This window comes from Natator depressus, chromosome 7, assembly GCF_965152275.1.
Source record: "Natator depressus isolate rNatDep1 chromosome 7, rNatDep2.hap1, whole genome shotgun sequence".
NCBI lineage: Eukaryota > Metazoa > Chordata > Testudines > Cheloniidae > Natator > Natator depressus.
Genome location: NC_134240.1, coordinates 77,763,027 through 77,790,636, shown reverse-complemented (window position 1 = coordinate 77,790,636; position 27,610 = coordinate 77,763,027). Strand labels below are relative to the sequence as shown.

Below are 27,610 nucleotides of genomic sequence, written 5' to 3'. Positions count from 1 at the left end.
CACAGACCATGAAATCGGGTCTCCCCTCTCCCATGTCAAATCTGGTCTTTTGTGTGCTTTTGCCCTATAGTATACAGATTTCACTGGGAAGACCAGCGTTTCTCAAATTGGGGGTCCTGACGCAAAAGGAAATCACAAGGTTATTTTAGGGGGATTGCGGTACTGCAACCCTTACTTCTGCACTGCCTTCAGAGCCGGGTGGCCAGAGAGTGGCAGCTGTTGGCCGGGCAGCCAGCTCTCAAGGCAGCACCCCACCATCTGCAGCACAGAAGTAAGAGTGGCAATACCATACCCTGCCATCCTTACTTCTGCGCAGCTGCTGGCAGCAGCTCCGCCTTCAGACCCGGTCCCCTGGCCTGCAGCCACTGCTCTCCAGCTGCCCAGCTCTGAAGGCAACACCGCTGCCACCAGCAGAAGTAAGGATAGCAATACCGCAATGGCCCTACAATAACTTTGCAACCCCCACAACTATTTTTGGGGTCAGGACCAATGTTCCCTCTAATTTTTGACAGGCCGTGTACACAAAAAATTTCTTCTGTGCAAATTTTTGTGCACGCGGTGTTTCACCGTGTGCACAGGGTTTAGGATCTGTGTGCACATGCACACATGCACACGCACACAGCTTAGCAGGAACAGTGGTCAGAACCCCTACAATTATACCACCATGAAATTTCAGATTTAAATAGCTGAAATCATGAAATTTAGGGTTTTTTAAAATCCCATGACCGTGAAGTTCACCAAAATGGACTGTGAATTTGGTAGAGCCCTACTTATAGCATGCCCCATACCTTCTCCTGACCTCCTTCCCCATTTCCCACTCCAGCTCCCTTCCCTCACCAACTCCATTTCAGTTTTTACTCCCCTAGCCTCACACAGGACCTGTTCTCTTGCCTCACAGTCCCTTAGTTTACCCTCCTGGATGCAGTCATCCATCCTCCTGCCTCCACCTTTCTGAGATACTGGATATAGCCACTTTGTCAGGGCTCTGCAGCTAGGAAATGGGGCAAGCAGAGTACGAAGGGGGTCTTAAGACCTGTACTTTTAAACATCTTCCCTTCTCCCAGAAAAGACAAAAATTATCTGAGCCTCTCAAGGAGAGTCAATAAAGAGCAGAACCACGCTACATACTGCCTCAGTTCTCCCCGTCCTCCCCATAAAAATCTGAAAAGTGGGGATAACAACCTGCTTCTTGCACAGGCTGCTGTAGCATTAATTTACTTTTAAGTCTCTGGATGAGAGATGTGCCAAGTACAACATTCAGTCATTTTGTGTAAAATAATGCCCAGCATCATCATTATGGGCCATATGTCATAATTACAAACTAAGGTTCTCAGCCATGGCTAGTCTAGGACTGTTGCTTTCAACAAAACATGAAACTACTACATGAGATAGCTGACTCTGCTTTTTTAACCCACTGAAGTTCTTATCAAACATTATATTGCTTTGTATTAATTATATGTGACCTAATGCAGTAACAGAAATAAGTGGAAGCAGGTGACTGCATACTTAGCTACACATTTGATATGAGCATGTTTACATATGACTGTATGCATTGAATATTTGAATAGGGATGCTTGCAGTCACAGTCTACTTTAGCCATCAGTGATCTAAACATTGACTAGCAATATCTTTGACTACAACATTTGTTTGTGAACTGGGTAAGTTGACTTAAGATTTTTCATTTAAGCATCCGCTATCAAGACTGAACAGTTAGTTTGGGGCTTTGTTCTGTGAAGTTTGTCAAAACAAATAAAGCTTAAGTTACAGGGAAAACTGTCAAAATCCAAAAAGAGGGATAAGACAGCAGCAGAGAAACAAGCTCAACAACATGGGAATGATTTCCTTACAACAAATAAAAAGTTTACAGCCTCAGCTTCATGACTATTACTGTAAATAGAAACAGCAGAAACAGCAAAAAAATATCAGCTTCATGAGAGAAAAGCATTTTCTCTAAAATGGATAGAGATTATCAAGCAGTTTAGGTCAAAGTGTAGGCATTTTCATTACAATATAGCAGTCAATATTTGAATACACAAAAGGCCTAACACTTTTCACTTTTAGAATTTATCTTCTTAAGCGCCATCTTACTGTTGGCATTAGGAGGATCCACAGGAAAGCTAGTACACCAGCACATCTCTCCTCTTCACATTTGTTTCCTCATCTTTTATGGCCATACACTCACTCAGCAGCCCTCCCACCCTCTACTCCAACACCTATTTTCTTTTGGTGCAGCCAGGGAAGCACTATGGGATGTGCTAAACCCCAATCTCCAGCGCCAAGGTAGAACGCAGCCTGGATAGCATAGGCAGAGATACCATGCAGCTCTACAGGCCCCCACCCCCCCGGTCCCCGCAGAAAGGCTCAGCATCGAGGCTGCAGTACCCCTCCCTGCTGCTTCCCTGTCCACAGCTTTCCCTCCCAGTCCACAGCACTGGGACACTGCCAGGGGCTCCCCAGTTGGACAAGGATTGGGCACACAGCCCATTATTGCTTGAGAGAGACGGTAGTCACTGGCCACAGGCAGGTTTGCAGGAACACAGACAAGGAAGAAAGCACTGGGGTTGGATGGACCTCTCCCTGAGCAAGTCGCAGTGCTTCCTTCCTTAGTTGCAGCCTAACAAATCTGCCTATGACTGAGGTCAACCACCCCCCGCAAACAAACACCTAGCCCCCTCTCCCCCAGTTGTCTATATGCAGCATGACAGTTGCTAATACCCGAATCCCATTAACACTGTAGTCAATCACATAGGATTGGTTCTCAGGTAAGTGCTGCTGATAACCAAAAGTCACCTTTATCAGGATTGGTAGCATCCCTTGTATTCTGTTCTTGTGACAAGTTTCTTTGGTGAGGTTTTTTTTTCTTTTGTTTCTAGTAAGCATTTTGAACCCTGTGAAATTTAAGAGGTCACACTGCAGTTGTTCCTAAAAATTCTACACCATTCTTCATTAAAACTGTTACTGGACAAATGTTTTAAACAGTTAACTTGCTTATTTTTTTAACTATCACATGTTATGGAAATGTAGCTATTATTTAATACAATAATTATGTTTAAGCTATATGCCTATTGTATACTCTAATAAAGGGGGGGGGGGAAGGAAAATGGCCAATCACATTGTAGGAGAAGCTCTGGTATCACACAAAGCTACTCTTAGGTTAGTATGTAGATATATCAATTATGGTCAGGAAACTGATTGCCACCATAAATTCAGCAGATTTAGCTTACACAATTATGATTGTTAGCAAAGTCTGAAGGTGTAATGTTATAGACTAATTAATAGCTAAAACCCCACCCTCTCACACAGGTGTGCTAGTTGGGCCAAATACTCCATCATCTGTTTAGTCTCCCTACAACAACCAAATTGTTATATGCAAATTAGCTGTAAAGTCAATGTGGTGATTGGTTTAGTTACCTATCTCTGATATCACAATGGTCTAGGACTCTTGAAGCATTGATACCTGAGTATACCCACACAAGTCAAAATGGCTGATACTTAAATTGTAGGATAAACTTCAAACCCCAGTGAGGATTGTTGAAAATATCACCAGCTTCAAAGAGCCCTCAACCATGCTTATAGCTCTGTCCATCACTCACTCAGACCTTGCAAGTACCAGAGTGGCAATCCTGGAATCTTATTCTATAGATACCTATTAGCCAGGGGCTTGGTTGAGTCTCTCCCCAACTCACTATTACATCTTTTTAATTTTATTACAGCACCTTTTTAATTTTAAGCACCAGTAATCTGCTTCCATTTTGGTTAGGTGGAGCCCAGGCTTCCTGTATAAGCCCCCCCCTTTCCCCAAAGTTTCCCCAGTGCCTAATAAATGTAAACCCCTACTCCTTACACCATCACCTCATCCATGCATTAAGACCCTGCATTTCTGCCTGTCTAACTGGCCCTGGGCATGGAACTGGAAGCATTTCAGAGAATGCTACCATGGAGGCCCTGGACTTCAATCTCCTACCTTGCAGCCTTAATTTGGTCTCCAGGACCTCTCGCCTATCCTTCCCTATGTCATTGGTAGCTACACATACCACAACCACTGGCTCCTCCCCAACACTACACATAAACCTGTCTTGATGTCTCAAGAGATCTGCAACCTTTGCACCAGGCAAGCAAGTCACCATTCGCTTCTCCCAGTCATCACATACCCAGCTATCTATGTTTTTAATGATCAAATGGCCCATTACTAATATCGGTCTCTTTCTAGTAACTGGAGTTCCCTCCCTCAGAGAAGGACACGAAACGTTTCTATGCATTACTAAGCCGCTGGAAGCATAGGCAGACAAAGGTCAAGCCCACACATGACCGAAGCAGGCTGCCCGAGGGCACAGGAATCTGGCTCAGGCTGTCACACTGGGAGCAGGGAGCCCTCTGGGGAGACAGCCCTGGGGGCCCATTCCCCAGGACTCGGCTCCCCTCCCCCCCAAGCTGTCTACACGTTACTGCAGCGCAGGAATGTCAAGTGACAGCAACCAGACAAAGGGCCGAACCGGGAACACAAGGCCATAAATGCCGCCCATTGTCAGGGGCCCAGGAGCAGAGAGGCCACCGGGCGGCGCTTCGGCTGCACAGGACAGCCTTCGCGTCCCTCCTTGATGGCACTAAGGAGACGCTAACAACAGCCCCGGGGGCGCACGGCTGAACCGCGCCAGCCGAGCAGGGGCCTCGGCAGGGTCGCCGTGGTCACCGGCCGCGAGCCATCCCCCGCAGCTCCCCCAGGCCGACCCCTCCCCACACAAAAGAGGAGACACTTGGGCTCCCGAGCACGGTCCCCACAGGAGACCGGACCGGGTCACTTACACAACCGCTCGGGAGATTATCCACGACACCATCCTGGCCGAGGCAGCTGCCGCCTCTCTCCGCGAGCAGCAGCTGAACTCCAGAACCCGGCCCTAAGTGGCTCCACCCCCCGGGCCGCCTTCCTCCCAGCCCCTGCAGCCCCACTCACTCCACGCCCAGGCTCGGAAAGGCCACGCCTCTACAACGTGATTGGCTGCAGCACAAGGCGCTGCCAATACGCTTGTTAGGTTGCACAAGCGCTGTGCTCACATGCGACGGGGCGGGGAGCGGGGAGCGAGCCATTCACATGGTCAGCGCATGCGCCCAGCTTTCTCTGGGCGGGGCTGGGTCCCCTCTGGCCTTAGCCTGGCCCAAGGAGGGGTTTTGATGGTTCCCACAAGACCGGGAGTGCGGGGGAACAGCTCTGCCGTCTGCGTGGACCGAGGTCCGGAAGCCCGCACTCTTCAGCGGGCGGCGGGCACCTCGGGGTTGCTCATGTCTCTTCAGAGCCCCCAGCACGGAACAGAGCCGGTGGAGACAGGGCAACCGGGTGGAGGAGGGGACCAGTCTTTCTCCCAGGAAGACAGATACAACAGCAGCCGCCTTATAGGACCAGTGAAGGGGTCCTGGTGCGGGATGTTGGGGGTGAGGCCGGCAGGTCTAATTAAAGGCTAATAACGGGCATCTCCAGCTACCTGCCTGTGAACTGGCCAAGTGTCACCACAGCAGAAAGTTAAAACTGATTTTTTTCAACACCCTAAATTAGTTCTCCAGCTAGTCAGTTCTAGGCTCGTAATGATTTAACTCACAGCTATGACTCAACCACTGAGTTACAGCACAAACTAGCTAATTCCTCTTTAACATTGTGTTCAAGTGAGATGTAAAATGCACACACAAATGAGATTATTTCAGCTTGTCAGGAAGAAGCCTAAAACTATCAGAAGGACTTCTGGAGTACCAAGGAGCAATTGAGGACATAAATAGTACAAAGGAGCTAAATCATTTCCTTGCATCAGTCTTCAAAGGATAAAGATATCTACCCCACTGTGACCCTTTTTCAGGTAATATAAAGGAGGTACTACCACAAAATAAGACATGTCAAAACAGCGAGGGTGCTGGAACAAATTCATGAAAGAGCAAAGTCACCAGCTGTTAATCCAAGAGAATTGAAGGCTTTCAAGTGAGCCTCAAATGTAGGCCACTGAGTTTAGCTTTAGTACTAGCAAAGTTGGCTGAAACAGTAAATTATTTAAAAAAAACCCCAAACTATATGATAGGTGCTAACCATTACAGCTCCTGTAAAAGAAAATTGTACCTCCAGTCAACATGCTCAAATAATTGTAGTAATTAAAATAGTGCAGTGGGGTCCAAACTTTTTCCTATCATGCCTGCCCCACCCTTACCAGCAATGGAATCTGTCCATGCCTCACCTCCATTGCTGCACAGCCAAGGCTTCCTCAGCAGAGGAGCTTGGGTCAGAACTGGGGATGGGGGAGAAGCTGGGGCTAGAGGTGGAGCTGGCCTGGGGGTGGAGAAGGAATGAGGGCAGAGTTTGGCAGGGGGTGGATTGGAACTGGGCTTGGGGCAGAACAGGGGGTGGAGTGGAGGTGGGCGTGGAGCGGAGCTGGGGCCAGAGATGGGTGTTGCTCCCTCCCCGCCCCCCATGGGGGCTGGCCCTGACCTTCCCACATGCCCCTGCAAATGTTCCTCCCACAGTTTGGGGACCACCTAAATAGTGGATGAAGAAAAATTGATTGACAGGCTTTCCATAAAGCCGTTAACAATATATTTCTTTAGGGACTATAAGGAATCCAGGAGTACTGGAATGAGATGCAATATACTATCAGATTATAAACTGACTAGGAAACAAAAGTCACAGGTAGGAGTAAAAGGTAAAATTTTCACCATGGCAAAGGTTAATAGTACGATGCCTCTAGGCACAAAGTGTGGCGTTTATTCATGATGTGGAAAAAGGTGTCAAACAGTGAGGTGACAACATTCACAGATGACATTTAAGTCAGTCAAGACTAGAAAAGACTGAGGAACTTCAGCAAAATATAATCCTAAATGAAAGGACAGCACAATAGCAGATGGAAGACCAAGGACATGGTAGGCCCGTTACTCAATGAGGGGGTGGAAATAATAACAAAAAATGTGGAAATGGCTTAATTCCTTCTTTCTTTCTTTCGGTTTTCACCAAGAAGGCTGGTGGTGATTGGACGTCTAACATGGTGAATGTCAGTGAAAATGAGGTAGGATCAGAGGCTAAAATAAGAAAAGAACAAGTTAAAAATTACTTAGACAAGTTAGATATCTTCAAGTCATTCCAGAAGACTGGAAAGGGGCAAATATAGTGCCCATCTATAAAAAGGGAAATTCGGAAAACTCGGGGAATTACAGACTAGTCAGCTTAATTTCTGTACCTGGAAAGATAATGGAGCAAATAATTAAGCAATCAATTTGCAAACATCTAGAAGATAATAAGGTGATAAGTAACAGTCACCATGGATTTGTCAAGAACAAATAGTGTCAAACCAACCTGATAGCTTTCTTTGACAGGGTAACAAGTCTTGTGGATGGGGGGAAGTGATAGCTGTGGTATATCTTGATTTTAGTAAAGCTTTTTAAACTGTCTCACATGACCTTCTCACAAATAAACTAGGGAAATACAATCCAGATAGAGCTACTATAAGGTGGGGGCAAAACTGGTGCTCTTCCCTCTCTTCGTTAGGAGGATCCCATCTCTTCCTAGAAATCACTCTTCCTGGAACAACTTGCCATGGTCGAAGAATCCAAAGCCCTTTCTCTGACACCACCTCTGCAACCACGCATTTATTTCCACAATTTGATGGTCCCTACCTGGGCCTTTTCCTTCAACAGGGAGGATGGACGCGAACATGACTTGTGCCTCAAACTCCTTTATCCTTCTTCTCAGAGCCACATAGTGTGCAATGACCCGCTCAAGGTCATTCTTGGCAGTATCATTGGTGCCCATGTGGAGAAGTAGGAAGGGGTAGTGGTCCGAGGGCTTGATCAGTCTCGGCAGACACTCCATCACACCTTGAATTCTAGCTCCAGGCAAGCAACACACTTCTCGAGTTTCTCAGTCTGGACAGCAGATGGATAACTCCGTCCCCCTTAGGAGGGAGTCCCCAACCACCACCACCCAACTCCTCCTCTTGGGAGTGGTGGTCGTGGAACCCCCATCCGTAGGACAATGCATCCCATGCTTTCCGATCGATGGGGTCTCCTTCTGATCCCTTCCCTTAGATGACTCTTCCAACCCATTCTCCACTGTAGTACGTGTACAGAGAGCCTGAAAATGGTTTCTTACCTCGATCTACATTGGGGGTACTTGAGTTCTCCTCTTTCTTCTTCTGGAGGTCACATGGTGCTAATTTTCTTCCCCGTTCTGCACTGCCCTCTCTGATTCTCCAGCATGCTGTGCCCTGCAGTACCAAACACTGACTTCTATCCAGAAAGTCTTCATTTTCTCTGATGCAACTCAGGGTTGATACTTGCGTCTCTAGTACTTTAACCTTCTCTTCCAATATGGAGACCAGCTTGCACTTTGTACAGACGAAGTCGCTTCTATCCTCTGGAAGAAAGAGAAACATGCACATCCTGTGCAGGTCACAACAGCTGATTGCTCACTATCCATATTGTCTTCCTTCTAAGAGCCTCTTCAGATGTTGTATTTACTGATCACAGAAGCCTGAAAGGCAAAAGACTCTGTGGGAACCCTCACCAGACAAGCTCCCTCTGTTTGCTTCTCCTCTGTTCGCGTCTGAACTTGTTATACCAAGTTATGATACTGAACTTGTTATGGCATCTTATAGCTAGTTGGCGTGCCCTAACCTGGAACATGTCAGTTTTGATCACCCTATTTCTAATAGCAGAAACAGAAGGAGTTCAGAGGCTGATAATACATTTCTATATGAGAAGAAATTGGGACTACTTATTTCTGATAGGAAATGGTTAAGAAGGGATATGATAGAGACATAGAAAATAATGATATAGAAAAGCTAATCTTGTAAGCTTGTATTGGGAGAGGGAGCTACTATTTACCCCCCTCTCCCAATACAAGAATAAGGAGATACTAAATTGAAACAAACGTGAGACTGAGAATATAATTTCTTTAAGAAATGTTATAATCACCTCATGCTTCAGGGAATAAAGCAGCCACTAATTGATGAATTAGGAAGAAGTGTTCTCTTCCTAATTTATTCCATAGTTGTTGTCAGTGTTCCTTCCCCACTCTGAACTCTAGGGTAGAGATGTGGGGACCTGCATGAAAGACCCCCTATGCTTATTCTTACCAGCTTAGGTTAAAACTTCCCCAAGACACAGATTTCTTTCTTGCCTCGGGAACCAGCTTAGGTTTAAAACCTGACACGCTGCCACCACCAGGCGATTTAAACAAAGAACAGGGAAAGAGACCACTTGGAGACGTCTTCCCCAAAAATATCCCTCCAAGCCCTAGACCGCCTTTCCTGGGGAAGGCTTGATAATAATATCCTCACCAATTGGTACAGGTGAACACAGACCCAAACCCTTGGATCTTAAGAACAATGAAAAATCAATCAGGTTCTCAAAAGAAGAATTTTATTTAAAGAAAAGGTAAAAGAATCACCTCTGTAAAATCAGGATGGTAAATACTTTACAGGGTAATCGGATTCAAAACGTAGAGAATCCCTCTAGGCAAAACCTTAAGTTACAAAAAGACACAAAAACAGGAATACACATTCCCTCCAGCACAGCGAATTTTACAAGCCAAAAACAAAAGGAAATCTAATGCATTTTCTAGCAAGATTACTTACTAACTTTACAGGAGCTGGAAGGCTTGCATCCTTGATCTGTTCCTAGCAAAGGTATCACACAGACAACAACCTTTTTCCCCCCTCCAGCTTTGAAAGTATCTTGTCCCCTCATTGATCATTTTGGGTCAGGTGCCACCAAGGTTACCTTAGCTTCTTAACCCTTTACAGGTGAAAGGATTTTGCCTCTGGCCGGGAGGGATTTTATAGCACTGTATATAGAAAGGTGGTTACCTTTCCCTTTATATTTATGACAGTTGTCCACTCTGCTCTTTCTTGGACCTTGCTCTGCAGCTTCTGGCCCAGGCCTGCATGGGAGACAGAATGCCAGATTAGATGAACCACTGGTCTAACCCACTATGGCAGTTCTTATATGTAGAAAGAAGGAACAGCAGTGACAGATGCCCTGGTATCTAGAGAGGTTTCTATTCTCAAATCATCCAATCCCCAGATAGGGCTGTATCATAGTTTGCCATATTCAAAACACCCTACACCCAGAACTGTATCATTCCCTTCTCCACTACTACCCATGTGGTATCATTTATCTTTCCCTTGCACCCCATAGCCAGTAATGTATAGTTTTCTTTCTTCCTTGCCCTTGTAGCCAGGATTGTATCATTCTCCTTTTTCTGCAAGTACCATGAGCCTTATCTGATTTTGGAAGGAAAACCCAGGCCACCTCTCTCATGCATGTGCAACATCTTTCATGCAGGTGCATGAGGAAGGCAGTAAAACATAATGAAGTTAATTCAGAACTGGGAGGAGGAAAGGATATTCACTTTCTTCCCACCTATTTTCTTTTGGAATGGAAGTTGAGAGGACACATTAAAGTGTGAACAGATGAGTACAGTGTTCATTTTGTCCTCTTCATTGTTTTCTTCCTGTTCCATCCCCTTTTTGTATTTTCTGTATAGTTCCGACCCACTTCAATATACTTATTTTTTGACCTCATCTACTTAGAGTCCTACCCATCAGCGATTGGGTTGGAAGGACAGACCAGCTGGGTTGAAGATAGTATATTAAGGTTGGTAGGTTATAGGACAGTCAGAATGGCTTACGACAAGGAGGGAGGGAAGAGGTCATTAAGAATTTCTAGGCAGGACTCTTGGAAGCCCTACCTAGTGAGTGTGCTTTCCCTGTGTTCAGAGTTTCGCTGCCTGATATAAGATGGGGTTTCCCTGCTTTGTCCTATAAAAGACAGGCCAAATGCCATCGGCTGAGTGAGTTATTTTAAATGGCAAAGTTTGGTTGCAGAATCACACCCGTGGAGCTTGAAGCCCTCTGGTCACAAGAATTGCAGGACAGCACTAGCAGTGAAAGCTTTCCTGTGCCCCACTACAAATAGAAACCCTGACTTACAGGCCTGGGGGAGCGGGGGATATGTGTTTGTCAGAGCTCATTTAGGGTTGCTCTCTCTGGTAGGACAGCCATGAGTGCCACTTGTTTGTGCCGATGCTTAGAGACAGAAATTTAATCAAATCCATCAATTTGTTTCATGTACACAATATATATCATATACAAGGGCTGGCAGATGGTAATTTGATATAGCCCTACCATACACCTGGGTAAGATTCACACCCTGAGGTGAAAGCCTCCCTAAGCTCCTGACCAATCCACAGTGGCACCTATATATATATATATATATATATATATATATATATTAGATGCAATATTAAGTGTTAATGTCCTCAGCCCAGTACAAGGCACAAGAGGACAGTGCTGGGCAGAGATTAGTCTGAGGATTAAGACTGTTAAATAATTACTTTAAAACTTAGTTTATTCAGTGCCTTTTGGGTGCTAGAAGTTGCAAAGGGAGTTCTGCTTATATCCATATTCAACTGAAATTTCCTTACAGTTCTTTGGAGTGCTCACATTTTATTGTCCTACTAGCATTTAACAGCGCTAAGGCAAAAACTTTAAGATAAATACTGCTTCTGTTCAATGTGTTGTCTAGTGATTAAAGCAGAGGACTGGAAGTTGAGATTCTTATGTTATCTTCCAACCTTTTCCACTGATTGACTTTGGGGAAGTCATTTAACCTCAGTGCCACCATCTGCAACAGAAACAACTTCAAGATTTGTTAAATGGGGATAATATCTACCTTGGAGCAGCTGGGAAGTGTTTTAATTAGTGTTCATAAAACACTGACTTCAGAGGAAAGTTGCAATGTCAGTGAAAAAAAATGATTTTCATCCCACTAGTGAGTGCTAGAATGCCTTATCTACCCATCCCACCAAACCCAATTCAGTCATTGTTTGTTTCACTACCATATAAGCACAGGTCTCACCATTATGTCTTTTATTTAAAAACACCTTTCAGAAACAATACATAGAAACAAAGCCAAATGGCTGGAGTTGGTAATTGAGGCACAAAATTAGGTTAACAGAAATTAAGTATTTCAAGTTTTGACTATATTTCCCTGATAAGCATAAAGTTTCATAGCTCAGAAAGCTGGAAGCCAGTATTAGAGAACTCTATACTTCCATAGTGATTATTACCCTTTCAATCGTTGTTTAAGGACTTTGGGATTAAAAACTATGGTGGTTACAGAATAAAAGGTCAATTTAAACTGTAACTCAGGATTGCAAGGGATAACTTGCACAAAAACGGGGATAGAGGGATGTGGTTGTTGCATCATTTAACATACTGCCTCTGAAATGAATTTTTTTAAACGGACTTACCCAGATAGGATTCTTCTAGAAACATGCATGAAATGAAAGCAGCAATCTAGCCCTTTATTTATACACACTTCAAATAAGGAAACATCTCCAGCGTTGCAGCTAACAAGGCTGACTTTCAGAGTGGTAGGTCTGTTAGTCTGTATCAGCAAAAAGAACGAGGAGTACTTGTGGCACCTTAGAGACTAACAAATTTATTTGAGCATAAGCTTTCATGGGCTAAAACCCACTTCATCGGATGCATGCAGTGGCAAATACAGTAGGAAGATGTATATATATATATATACACAGAGAACATGAAAAAATGGGTGTTGCCATACCAACTATAACGAGAGTAATCAGTTAAGGTGAGCTATTATCAGCAGGAGAAAAAAAACCTTTTGTAGTGATAATCAGAATGGCCCATTTACAACAGTTGACAAGAACGTGTGAGGAACAATAGGGGGAAAAAATGAGCATGGGGAAATAGTTTTACTTTGTGTAATGACCCATCCACTCCCAGTCTTTGTTCAAGCCTAATTTAATGGTGTCCAGTTTGCAAATTAATTCCAATTCAGCACTTTCTCATTGGAGTCTGTTTTTGAAGGTTTTTTGTTGTAGTACTGCGACTTTTAGGTCTGTAATCGAGTGACCAGGGAGATTGAAGTGACTGACTTCCTGAGAAAACTACAATCCATTGGTGATCTTCCAGAAAACAACATCCTGGCCACTATGGATGTAGAAGCCCTCTACACCAACATTCCACACAAAGATGGACTACAGGCCATAAGGAACAGTATCCCCAATAATGTCATGGCAAACCTGGTGGCTGAACTTTGTGACTTTGTCCTCACCCACAACTATTTCACATTTGGGGACAATGTATACCTTCAAGTCAGCAGTCCTGCTATGGGTACCTGCTTGGCCCCACAGTATGCCAACATTTTTATGGCTGACTTAGAACAACGCTTCCTCAACTCTCGTCCCCTAATGCCCCTACTCTACTTGCACTACACTGATGACATCTTCATCATCTGGATCCATGGAAAAGAAGCCCATGAGGAATTCCACCGTGATTTCAACAATTTCCATCCCACCATCAACCTCAGCCTGGACCAGTCCACACAAGAGATCCACTTCCTGGACACTATAGTGCTAATAAGAGATGGTCACATAAACACCACCCTATACCAGAAATCTACTGACCACTATTCCTACCTGCATGCCTCCAGCTTTCATCCAGACCACACCACACGATCCATTGTCTACAGCCAAGCTCTACGATACAACCGCATTTGCTCCAACCCCTCAGACAGAGACAAACACCTACAAGATCTCTATCAAGCATTCTTACAAGTACAGTACCCACCTGCTGAAGTGAAGAAACGGATAGACAGAGCCAGAAGAGTACCCAGAAGTCACCTACTACAGGACAGGCCCAACAAAGAAAGTAACAGAATGCCACTAGCCGTCACCTTCAGCCCCCAACTAAAATCTCTCCAACGCATCATCAGAGATCTACAACCTATCCTGAAGGACGATCCCTCACTCTCACAGATCTTGGGAGACAGGCCAGTCCTTGCTTACAGACAGCCCCCCAACCCGAAGCAAATACTCACCAGCAACCACATACCACACAACAGAACCACTAACCCAGGAACCTATCCTTGCAACAAAGCCCGTTGCCAACTGTGTCCACATATCTATTCAGGGGACACCATCAAAGGGCCTAATCACATCAGCCACACTATCAGAGGCTCGTTCACCTGCACATCTACCAATGTGATATATGCCATATTTGCCAGTAATGCCCCTCTGCCATGTACATTGGCCAAACCGGACAGTCTCTACGCAAAAGAATAAATGGATACAAATCAGACGTCAAGAATTATAATCTTCAAAAACCAGTCGGAGAACACTTCAGTCTCCCTGGTCACTCTATTACAGACCTAAAAGTCGCAATACTACAACAAAAAAACTTCAAAAACAGACTCCAGTGAGAAACTGCTGAATTGGAATTAATTTGCAAACTGGACACCATTAAATTAGGCTTGAATAAAGACTGGGAGTGGATGGGTCATTACATAAAGTAAAACTATTTCCCCTTGCTCACGAAAGCTTATGCTCAAATAAATTGGTTAGTCTCTAAGGTGCCACAAGTACTCCTTTTCTTTTTCCCCCGACTGTTATTCACACCTTCTTGTCAACTGTTGGAAATGGGCCATCCTGATTTATCACTGCAAAAGGTTTTTTTTCTCCTGCTGATAATAGCTCACCTTAACTGATTACTCTTGTTATAGTTGGTATGGCAACACCCATTTTTTCATGTTCTCTGTGTATATATATATCTTCTTACTGTATTTTCCACTGCGTGCATCTGATGAAGTGGGTTTTAGCCCACGAAAGCTTATGCTCAAATAAGTTTGTTAGTCTCTAATGTGCCACAAGTACTCCTCGTTCTTAAGGCTGACTTTTACAATGAAGTTTCAAGATATAAGAAGTCATGGGAAGATTAAAATTTAGGCTCCAGTTCTGTAAGCTGTTCCATCCAAGCAGACCCTTGTGCCCCATTTTGCTTCAATGAAGTTCTGTATGATTCTGCATCACCCAGTGTATAATGCAGGATGGAGGGCTTAAGTTCCCAGCACTTATGTTGAACTAATATACAATATCACTCCTTACTGCAAGCAAGGTATTTGATAACATCTCACAAAGATCCCTCCCGAAAACAGTTAAACATTATTGTACTTACTAGTAGATGTAACTATATTCAGTGATTCCATAGGTTGCATACTACATTTTATTTCATACAATCACTGTGTGCTTAAGAGGGAAAACTATCCTGTAACAAAAGGACTGCCCTCCACCCCCATAACCTTTTCTGAAAAAAAGGATTTATTTTGCGTTTGTTCCCATGAAAACACTGTCCCTAGTGGAATGCAGAATTTACATTTAAAGACATGTTTCAAGGTAAAGGCAGATCGCCGTTAAATGTAATTTCTCTTAATATAATATTTTATTTTGTAGCATGTTTGAGACTCAAGACAGATAATACATTACAAGAAGCCTAGTAATTTGTTTAGGTCATATAGGAAGATAAATATAAAGAAAACATAGAAGATTACCAATACAATATTTTAATTCACATAGGAGATAGATGACACGATATATTGGAAAAATAAGAAGCAAGTTGATAATGAAATCCATTTTAAGTATCACCTCCAAACTTTTTGATGGTCTTCTATTAAACTAGAAATACTAAGACAAAAGGAACAAACAAACAGAACAAATCCCACACAACTTTGGCCATCTAGTTATGAAAAAAACTTTTCACAAATCCAAGATATCAAACATTCCCTTTTCATAGCTAAGAGTTTTTAATAACAGTATGTTTTAACTGTATTTTGATAACCCCTCTTATCGAGGGCTTGCACTTGCTTTTCTTGGTCTCACTTGAAGAGTGCTTTAAATATATGAACATTAATGATTAGTCCTTGAGGTGGGCAAAATGTTTTCCCCATTTCACAGCTGGGGAGACAGACATTAAGTGACATGAAGAAGGCTACTTACTGAGTTTTTGGCAAAGCCTGAATTGTAACTCAGGAATTCTTGGGTTTCAGTCTCCTTGACCATTCTGTTTTTCATATTATATCAATAGGATACAAGATCTCATGCAAAATCTACATGTTGTGTCCATTTACAGTGGTTTTTCTACTAACTTTCTTCATGCATTTTCTTCTATTCATAGAAGCAAATTTAGGCCCTGATCCCTAAATGATCAGCACTTGGGCTAACTCATGCTCACGCAGAACCCCAGTGACTTAAAGGGACTTCGCCCATTGCAAGATCTGACCCAGAGGTGCTACCAGGCATTTTGCTGAAGTACAGCAGCTGACGCTTTTTGCGAAAGCGTGATTCCTAATTGTGACATTTCTTGCTATCATATTGTGTTCTTCTTACATGATATCACATCCCATTATAGAATCAGTCTGTGAAAACTGGTAAATAGCATGGCTATGTTTTATAGTTAGAGATAGAACAACGAAAGCATAGCCCGGGCTCTAGGAGCCCACAACGTATTTATAGAAATACAGTAACACGATACCAGCAATTTCCCTAAAACAAAACAATCGGGGATACATTTTCCTCTTCCTGTTCATGATGTGGCACATTCGTACAGTTGGGGTATTCTTTGATTTTGTAAATACTTACTAGTTTGGACATAGGGAAAGAATCAGGAATTGCAGTGTTACTGGTTCTCATGATTTTAATTACAAGTCCCAGTATGTTTAATGTTTTTCTTTAAGCCCTAGCTCCGAATGTCATAATGTAAAAATCTCAGTTTGCAGTTAAAGAGATTTTTAGCCTGCATGGCTGCAGAGAAAAGCTTGAAAATATGAGCCCTAGAGTCTCAAAAATTAAAAAGCAAATAAGACTAGCTAGAGTTTGTTATTTTTAAAAATCTTATAATTTTTAAACTAATTTCATGAGGTTTTAGGGCCTGCATGAATATTTGAATACTTATGGTTGGCAATACTGAATACACTGTTTAAAAATGGTTTCTTTATATTTGGCAGGGCCAAACAGCTGTAGCTCTAAAGGGCCATCCCTAAGATGGCGTGCTGGGAAAAATTACCTGTAAAAGAGTAATCCTGAATTAGTGAGTTAGTGGGATCAGAAAATCATTTAAGAAGGTGCGCAGGTTTTTTGGGAGCAGTGCAGGAAAGAAAGTTAGCTCTCCTAGCCTCCAATACTGTGCTTTAACTACAAGACCATCTTTCACATTACTGAAAGAAACACAAAGCTACAATAGCCCTACCATCTGGAATGAAATCCTAATTTGAAATTAAAACAATTTTTATTAACCCAGGACTAGTTTGTTTTGAGTGCAACATAATGGAATATAAGGAGCCCCACTTATGTGCTTTCAATAGGGTATCTCATGCAGAAGTTGATCTAATTGTAAGCGCAAAAATTAGAACAGTACCCACCATATTTTAAAAATGTAACATACTGTTTAGCACTTCCGTTACTTAGAAGTTTTTATCTTAACAGCTAAGTCCCTAATTATGGATGAATCATTTTGTCAATTTTAAAGACTAGTTCATACTAAGGTTGCAATGGGATTAAGTTCCCTTCCCCTTTCTTAGGCTTTGTCTACTTAAACTTTGTTGGCAAAACTTTTGTCATTCAGGGGTGTTAAAAAAAACAGCCCCCCAAATGACAAAAGTTTTACCGATGAAAAGCACTGATGTGAACAGCGATTTGTCGGCAGGAGTGCTCTAACAGCAGCTGCACTGAGTGCCTTTTAGCAGCACAGCTGTTGCGGCACAACTGTGTTGCTAAAAGGTGTGTAGTATAGACAAAGCCTTAGTGGAGATGGAAGAAAAAGTTTCTGGAGTTCCTTTCTTACAGGAAAAATTATCTGGAAAGGAAGGGGAAAGTTCAGGGTTGCTCATTTTCAAGCCTGGTTGCAAAATCTTATGGCGATACTGTCTTATTGCTTCCATTTGGAATTGTTAGAGGGCTTCTGGGAGTGTAGCCCCTGAGAGTGTGGGAGGATGAAGAGCTTCTCCTTTCCCCACTTGTTGAGAATGTTTTAAAATACTACCTGTAAAGCAGTAGTGCTACATTCAGACCACCCATACTTCAGTCGTGCTTGGCTATACTTCTAGGCTCTAGGTTATGTGGGATGGGCGTGGCTTTTACGTCCAGCCTCTCTCTCGTAGTTGTTTCTTCATTTTGACTGCATTACAAGCTAGAAGGACCCTGCATTTCCTTTAAAAATTAAATCTTGTACAAGAAACAGGAATTTCTCCTATACATGCAAAATAAGGTGATGTGCTTTTTTCCAAGGCCAGGTGAAGTTGGGATTAGAAAAGAGATTCCTGTAGGGCTGTTTACAATGATGACAGATAATATATTTGAAATTACTGCATGGGGCCAGCAAACAAAACTCCTTGATAAGTAATATGGGAGATACTTGCTCTGGCTGTAGAGACGTATGGCTCAATGAGGCCAGCCTCAGCCACATAGCCTTGCACTGTTTGGTTTTCTGAGTCGAGAAACACTAGAGGTGGTAACTCGCTGGGTGCGGGTATCTGGGGTAGGGGCGCCCTGTGGCTGGGCTCTTGCGGGGAGAAAGTTTGGGTGTATTTGCTGAGGGGCACCGCAGCTGGACTTCGTGGGAAGGGTTGTGGGTGTCTGGCCCCCTGGCTGGGCCCTGGAGAGTGGAGGTGGTACAGAAACAGGAACTGGGTTGTCATAAGGATTTCTTTAACTCTCTACTCCTTAAGGAATTTGTGTGTGTGTCTGTATTGTTACAGACATACTTGCTGACAGGTATTTTGAAATAAATTACTAAAATAATTAAAACTGGCGTGATTATGTAGTGTTATTTCACAAATAAATATTGCAGATTTTTCAGAATTTTTAAATATTTTGTGCAGAATTTTTAATTTTTTGGTGCAGAATTTTTATTTTTTTTGGTGCAGAATGCCCCGAGTACCCTTTGTACATTCAGGATCACATTAGACAGCTCTTTTTGCCATGGCATCACATTAGGAGCTCATGTTCAATTGTTTGTTCAATATGACTCCTAAATCTTTTTCAGAGTAACTGTTTTCCAGGAGTCTGTCCCCCATTCTGTAGGTATGGCATGCATTCTTTGGCCCAGATCCACAAGGGGACCTAGGTGTTGCAGTGATCAGTGTGATAGGACCTAACATTTAGGCGCCTTTAAAAAAAACCACAGGAACAACATCTGCTCCATAAAGCCTGTGTTAGGCTCCCTAATAGGGAATAGGCAGAGATAGGCACCTGGAATGTGATCCAAAACCATCCAGCATGCTGGGCTAAGAGTTGCCTAAACTAGACAATGAGAGATGCTAATAGAAGGAATGTGTGTGCTAAGGTCCTGCCCCTCTCATGGAAATAGGCATCTAAACCTGGGCTGCCTGGAAGTACCTTTCTCTGCTTAAAGAAAAGGAGGACTTGTGGCACCTTAGAGACTAACCAATTTATTTGAGTATAAGCTTTTGTGAGCTACAGCTCACTTCATCGGATGCATTTAGTGGAAAATATAGTGGGGAGATTTATATACACAAAGAACATGAAACAGTGGGTGTTACCATACACACTGTAATGAGAGCAATCAGGTAAGGTGAGCTATTACCAGCAGGAGAGCGGGGGGCAAAAACCTTTTGTGGATACAGACTAACACGGCTGCTACTCTGAAATCTCTCTGCTTAGTGATCCACAAACAGGACTCCCTTTCCTGGAATCAGGCAGCTTAGGTGCCTACGTAGTTTCTTGGGGGAATGAGTTACGTGCTTGTTTCACTCCATACAAAACAGCTGAGGGAGGAGTTGGTGGTCACATTTTGCACAGGATCTAGTAGATGGCCTCTGAGCACATCTGCCAGATCAGGTCCCACATGTCAGATAGGTGACCAATTGCCTATCTTCCCGGTTTGTGGATCACTCTGGGTCTTAGGTGGGAGCTAGACATCTGAATGCCTAGAATGAGGCAACAATGTGCATGCCCAGATGCAGAAACTTAGGCACAGTGGGAACTTTTGCCCTGAAAACATAGGCGCCTACAGGGTTTGGCGGAAGTTTTGTAGATAGCGGTGGAGCCTAAAACTGGGACTTAGGCTCAACCCAAGATTTAGGCACCTATGTAACTTTGTGGTTCAGGGCCTTTGTTCCTAGCTGTATGACCTTGCATTTGGCTTTATGAAAATGCATTTTGTTTGAGTAGTCCCAGCTTATGTATCCAGACCATTCATATTTTGTCTATCCGGCAGCTAAGACCACTTGCCTTCAGCTCTTTAAAAAAACTTTCCTAGATGGCTGCAGAGTCAGCTGGGATAGAACCTAACAGTGAAGTGGGATATCAGGACTGTGACAGGGTGTATAAACTACAGACTGATGAGGAAGGCACCAGAGGGGCTCTGTGTTCGGTCTTAGCCCCACCTCTCCAATGCTGTCAGTCACATATGGTAGGGAGGAGGCCTTTAAAAAGGAGAACAGGAGGAACTCCAGGGAGAATAGAGCCTGAATATGAAATGGTTGGACCGCTTCCTGAAGCTGTATGGGGAGCTCCTACGTGGGAAATCTCCATCCCCGAACCCTATAGGGAGTGTAGCAAGCTGCTGGGGTAAGCCTGGCAGGTTGATCCTTTCCTGATTCAGCTATCCAGCCAGAAGGGCTCCAAGAAAAATGCTATGCAGACAGCTCTGAAGTAAGAAGGTACTGCTGACCTTTTCCCCTTTTAGTTGGCTCTGGAAAGAAGTTATTCTTAGGTCTACTGTAACATTTATTTTCCTATGGATCTTCTATTGGAAGAGGCATAAGAAGACTTGCAAAAGGCCTGATCCCTCCATTCCAGGACTAAGAAACTGGGGCCTGAACATAAGCCACCCACTGTAGATAACTGGGTATGGCCAGGAACTGTAACCCTCTGGGAGAAAAATCAAGAGGGACTCTTTTAAAGGGACCTTTAAGTTCTCGCTCCTAAGAAATACATTTCTAGCAATTGAGCTGCTTGAAGACAGACTCCACTCCTAGGAAAAAGGATAGCTGTAGAAGATCATCCCATTCAGTGCTCCACAGTTACTAGAGAATCTGGCCCAGAATTAGGTGTGGCCTCAGTGGGTTTTTACTCTATAAAATGTAAATTATATTGTCTGCAGTAGCAGAAATTCTGTTTTTCTGGGTGGGTCAATTAGTCTGGAATTCTAAAATAGGTAGGAAAAGTTACACTGCAGGAATCCTAGCAGTGTCAAGGCTGTAAACCCAGAACTCTCTTGTACCTTTTGAAAACAAAAATTGTTCCTAGCAGTCTGATTAAGTTAAAAAGAGCAGCAGTGTCCGTTTCCAATCCCGACCTCTGCCCCACCAAATAAAAAATACACCCTTGCTATACAGACTGAGTGTCTCAGGTCAGCACTGTACATGTTACTAAGTTTATGATAAAAAAAAAGCTCTGCATCATGGTTGTGTATGTATATTGATTTTCTGTTAACTCTGGATAACATTTTTATTTTGAGTTACACAACTCAATTATTCCTCAAACAGCTACCAAAATTAACACAGGCAAAACAAACACTGACACATCTGGGTGAAGGTTTAGCCTCAAAATTCTACTCCCCTAAAAGTTTCAGACAAATCTGCCTGCGTCCTGTGACAAAGGAGATACGCTCTTGCGGTTTCCAGCACTGTTTTTAAGTAGGGCTGTCGATTAATCGCAGTTAAATCAAGCGATTAAAAAAAATTAATCAGGATTAAAAAAATGAATCGTGATTAATCGCAGTTTTAATCACACTGTTAAACAATAGAATGCCAATTGAAGCTTATTATATATTTTGGGTGTTTTTCTACATTTTCAAATATATTGATTTCAATTACAACACAGAATACAAAGTTTACACTGCTCACTTTATATTACTTTTGATTACAAATATTTGCATTGTAAAAATAACAAACAAAAGAAATAGTATTTTTAAATTCACCTCATGCAAGTACTATAGTACAATCTCTTTATCGTGAAAGTGCAACTTACAAATGCAGACTTTTTTTTTTTATTACACAACTGCACTCAAAAAGAAAACAATGTAAAACTTTAGAGCCTACAAGTCCACTATAGCAGGGTGCTGGTGCAGAAGCACCTAATTAGCTCCTGGCAGGTCAGCTCCAACCAAGGGAAGCAGATTGGGGCTGATGGAAAAGGCTTGATACGGGCCTGAGGATTGGCAACACCTGGTGGCCTGACAAGCCAAGGGCTATAAAGGCTGGGAGGGAGGCAGAAGAAAGGGGTAGTAAGGTAGAAGTCAGTCAGGGAGGGAGCTGGAGGCCTAGCTGAATCTGCCTATAAGGGAGGTAATCAAACCTGTAAAGCTTGTCTATAGATGGACACTGGTGGTGGGATGACGTTAAGTAAAGACACAGGTGTTGCACAACCCTGATGCCTCTCGGAGCCTTATTGGGGAGGGCAAATGGGCCCCAGGAAGAGGGGTGGGTTGTGAACCCTGTTACATACACCCAGTCCTACTTTTTGTTCAGCCAATCACTAAGAGAAACAAGTTTGTTTACATTTATGGGAGATAATGCTGCCCGCTTCTTATTTACAGTGTCAACTGAAAGTAAGAAAAGGCGTTCACATGGCACTTTTGCAGCCAGCATTGCAAGGTATTTACATGCCAGATAGGCTAAACATTCATATTCCTCTTCATGTTTTGACCACCATTCCAGAGGACATGCTTCCATGCTGATCATGCTTCTTTAAAAAAATGCATTAATTAAATTTGTGACTGAACTCCTTGGAGGAGAATTGTATGCCTCCTGCTCCATGGTTTTACCTGCCTTCTGCCATATATTTTGTGTTACGGTAGTCTAGAATGACGACCCAGCATATGTTGTTTGATTTAAGAACACTTTCACTACAGATTTGACAAAACACAAAGAAGGTTCTACTGTCAGATTTCTAAAGATAACTACAGCACTCAACCCAAGATTTAAGAATTTGCAGTGCCTTCCAAAATCTGAGAGGCACGAGGTGTGGAACATACTTTCAGAAGTCTTAAAAGAGCAACACTCTGATCCAGAAACTACAAAACTCGAACCACCAAAAAAGAAAATCAACCTTCTGTTAGTGGCATTTGACTCAGATGATGAAAATGAACTTGTGTTGGTCTACATTGCTTTGGATCGTTATCAAGCAGAATCCATCATCAGCATGGATGCATGTCCTTTGGAATGGTGATTGAAGCATGAAGGGACCTAAGAATCTTTAACACATCTGGCATATAAATATCTTGCTATGCTAGCTATAACAATGCCATTCAAATGCCTGTTCTCACTTTCAGGTGACACTGTAAACAAGAAGCGGGCAGCATTATCTCCTACAGTATTTGTATTAGGTGAATTGAAAAATACAATTTCTTTTGTTTTTTACAGTACAAATATTTGTAATAGAAAATAAACATAAAGTGAGCACTGAACACTTTGTATTCTGTGTTGTAATTGAAATCAATGTATTTGAAAATGTAGAAAACATCCAAAAATATTTAAATAAATCGTATTCTATTATTGTTTAACAGCGTGATTAATCTGGATTAATTTTTTTAATCGCTTGACAGCCCGATTAATTACGTTCATCACAGCACTATCTGTAAATGTAAACATGGAAAGTACACTTGTCACTGAAATTTTCAAACACATATGCATGCAGAACTTTTATCTGCTATGCCTACCTGCTATTCACGCATGCAAGTACTCAGGAATCCTGCAAGACAGGAATAATATGGCAAACACTCACACACACCCTTTGAATTTTTTGTGGAATGTGAAATTCCATACAACAGCTAACTGCCACTCTAGTAGGCCTCTGATATTCATGGGAATCTCTCCAGTTAAGGGAAATTCCCAAACACATATAACAGCTCATTTAAATAGAAGCGCAAATTGAATTTACTTTAAAAACTTTGTATCATAGTTTCAGCTATATGCAATTCCTTTCTAGAACTACCAGTTCACCTTTCTGTAAAGGTTGTATAATGCTGTAGACAGAGGCCACAGAATGATTATATTAGGAGAAATTCTCATTACATAAAATATTTACTTGTTCTGTATTTAAATATGCTATAGAGTAATAAGAAAAGGCTCAGCAGCTTTTGCTTCTAAGGGTATGTCTACACTACGAAATTAGGTCGAATTTATAGAAGTCTGTTTTTTAGAAATCATTTTTATATAGTCGATTGTGTGTGTCCCCACACAAAATGCTCTAAGTGCATTAAGTGCATTAACTCGGCGGAGTGCTTCCACAGTACCGAGGCTAGCGTTGACTTCCGGAGCATTGCACTGTGGGTAGCTATCCTACAGTTCCCGCAGTCTCCGCCGCCCATTGGAATTCTGGGTTGAGATCCCAATGCCTAATGGGGCAAAAACATTGTCGCGGGTGGTTCTGGGTACATGTCGTCAGGCCCTCCCTCCCTCCCTCCCTCCGTCAAAGCAATGGCACACAATCGTTTCACGCCTTTTTTCCTGGGTTACCTGTGCAGACGCCATACCACGGCAAGCATGGAGCCCGCTCAGCTCACTGTCTCCGTACGTCTCCTGGGTGCTGCCAGACATGATACTGTATTGCTACACAGCAGCAGCCCATTGCCTTGTGGCAGAAGACAGTGCAATAGGCCTGATAACCATCGTCATCATGTCCGAGGTGCTCCTGACCACCTCGGTAAGGTCAGTCAGGAGCACCTGGGCAGACATGGGTGCAAGGACTAAAATAGGAGTGACTCGACCAGGTCATTCTCTTTAGTCCTGCCAGCAGTCGTATTGCGCCATCTTCTGACAAGCAGGCAGGAGATGAGGATGGCTAGTAGTCCTATTGCATCATCTTCTGCCGGGCAGGCAGGAGATGAGGATGGCTAGCAGTCCTATTGCACCATCTTCTGCCAGCCAAAGATGTAAAAGATAGATGGAGTGGATCAAAACAACAAATAGACCAGATTTGTTTTGTATTCATTTGCTCCCCACTCCCTCCCTCCATGAAATCAACGGCCGAAAATCGTTTTGGTGAGGTCTGTTAGGGGCACCTTGAAAAGTTTAATGGAGATTCAGTCCTGCCTGGACTACCAGGAAGAGGGATAGCTCAGTGGGTTGAGCATTGGCCTGCTAAACCCAGGGTTTTGAGTTCAATCCTTGAGGGGGCCATTCTGTGTGACAGTTGTTTTTGTTTTTCCTTGATGTAAAGCCACCCCCTTTGTTGATTTTAATTCCCTGTAAGCCAGCCCTGTAGTCAGTTGCCCCTCCCTCCATCAGAGCAAGGGCAGACAATCGTTCCGCACCTTTTTTCCGTGTAGACGCCATACCACGGCAAGCATGGCGCCCGCTCAGATCACTTTGGCAATTAGGAGCACATTAAACACCATGCGCATTATCCAGCAGTATATGCAGCACCAGAACCTGGCAAAGTGAAACCGGGTGAGTAGGCGACGTCAGCGCGGTGACAAGACTGATGAGGACATGGACACAGACTTCTCTCAAAGCACGAGCCCTGGCAAGTACATAAACCTCAAGGGGTACTTTTCAATAGTGCTGCAAGCACTGGTGGATCACAAGGGACGTTTCACCAACATCAGTGTGGGATGGCCGGGAAAGGTACATGATGCTCGCATCTTCAGGAACTCTGGTCTATTTCAAAAGCTGCAGGAAGAGACTTTGTTCCCAGACCAGGAAATAACCGTTGGGGATGTTGAAATACCTATAGTTATCCTTGGGGACCCAGCCTACCCCTTAATGCCCTGGCTCATGAAGCCATACATAGGCAGCCTGGACAGTAGTCAGGAGCTGTTCAACTATAGGCTGAGCAAGTGCAGAATGGTGGTAGAATGTGCATTTGGACGTTTAAAGGCGCGCTGGTGCAGTTTACTGACTCGCTTAGACCTCAGCAAAACCAATATTCCCACTGTTATTACTGCTTGCTGTGTGCTCCACGATATCTGTGAGAGTAAGGGGGAGATGTTTATGGCGGGGTGGTAGGTTGAGGCAAATCGCCTGGCTGCTGGTTACGCGCAGCCAGACACCAGGGCAGTTAGAAGAGCACAAGAGGGTGCGGTACGCATCAGAGAAGCTTTGAAAACCAGTTTCATGACTGGCCAGGCTATGGTGTGAAAGTTCTGTTTGTTTTTCCTGGATGAACCACCACCCCCCTTGGTTCACTCTACTTCCCTGTAAGCTAACCACCCTACCCTCCCCCCTTTGATCACCGCTTGCAGAGGCAATAAAGTCATTGTTGCTTCACATTCATACATTCTTTATTAATTCATCACACAAATAGGGGGATAACTGCCAAGGTAGCCCAGGAGGGGTGGTGGAGGAGGGACGCACCGGGTGGGGTGGTGGAGGAGGGAAGGACATGGCCACACAGCACATTAAAACTTTAAAATTTATTGAATGCCAGACTTCTGTTGCTTGGGCAATCCTCTGGGGTGGAGTGGCTGGGTGGCCAGAGGCCCCCCACCGCGTTCTTGGGCGTCTGGGTGAGGAGGCTATGGAACTTGGGGAGGAAGGCGGTTGGTCACACAGGGGCTGTAGCAGCGGTCTGTGCTCCTGCTGCCTTTCCTGTGGCTCAACCATACACTGGAGCACATTAGTTTGATCCTCCAGCAGCCTCAGCACTGAATCCTGCCTCCTCTCATCACGCTGCCGCCACCTATCATCTTCAGCCCGCCACTTACTCTCTTCAGCCCGCCACCTCTCCTTCCGGTCATTTTGTGCTTTCCTGCACTCTGACATTGTCTGCCTCCAAGCATTTGTCTGTACTATGGCAGTGTGGGAGGACAGCATGAGGTCAGAGAACATTTCATCGTGAGTGCGGTTTTTTTGCCTTCTAATCTTCACTAGCCTCTGGGAAGAAGAAGATCCTTTGATCCTTGAAACACATGCAGCTGGTGGAGAGAAAAAAAAGGGACAGTCGTATTTCAAAAGACACATTTTATAGAACAATGGGAACACTCTTTCACGGTAAACCTTGCTGTTAACATTACATACATAGCACATGTGCTTTCATTAGAAGGTCACATTTTGCCTCCCCCCACTGGGTGGCTAACCCCTCCCTCCTCCCCCCACCGCGTGGCTAACAGCGGGGAACATTTCTGTTCCGCCACAGGCAAACAGCCCAGCAGGAATGGGCACCTCTGAATGTCCCATTAAGAAAAGCACCCTATTTCAACCAGTTGACCATGAATTATATCACTCTCCTGAGGATAACACAGAGAGATAAAGAATGGATGTTGTTTGAACGCCAGCAAATATACGCTGCAATGCTTTGTTCTGCAATGATTCCCGACTACGTGCTCCTGACTTGGCATGGTAAAGTGTCCTACCATGGTGGATGGAATAAGGCTGCCCTCTCCAGAAACTTTTTGCAAAGGCTTTGGGAGTACATCCAGGAGAGCTTTATGGAGATGTCCCTGGAGGATTTCCGCTCCATCCCCAGACACGTTAACAGACTTTTCCAGTAGCTGTACTGGCCGCAAATGCCAGGGCAAATTAATCATTAAACATGCTTGCTTTTAAACCATGTATACTATTTAAAAAGGTACACTCACCAGAGGTCCCTTCTCTGCCTGGCGGGCCCGGGAGGCAGCCTTGGGTGGGTTCAGGGGGTACTGGCTCCAGGTCCAGGGTGAGAAAAAGTTCCTGGCTGTTGGGAAAACCAGTTTCTCCGCTTGCTTGCTGTGAGCTATCTACAACCTCATCATCATCATCTTCCTCGTCCCCAAAATCTGCTTCCCTGTTGCCTTCCTCTCCATGGACGGAGTCAAAGCACACGGTTGGGGTAGTGGTG

General features: G+C 43.8%; 1 protein-coding gene across 2 annotated transcripts in view; it reads right to left on the bottom strand.

Moving 5' to 3' along the window:
• REEP3 (receptor accessory protein 3) overlaps nucleotides 1-4,926 on the bottom strand; it is a 68,567-nt gene extending 63,641 nt beyond the window's left edge. Inside the window, exon 1 of one of the 2 annotated variants that reach the window (XM_074958861.1) lies at nucleotides 4,804-4,926. In XM_074958861.1, the coding sequence (XP_074814962.1) occupies nucleotides 4,804-4,835 (32 nt within the window). In that variant the 5' untranslated portion in view covers nucleotides 4,836-4,926. The remainder of the gene's footprint in view (nucleotides 1-4,803) is intronic. The other variant, XM_074958862.1, reaches the window with a different exon arrangement.
• Nucleotides 4,927-27,610: the final 22,684 nt, after the last annotated feature.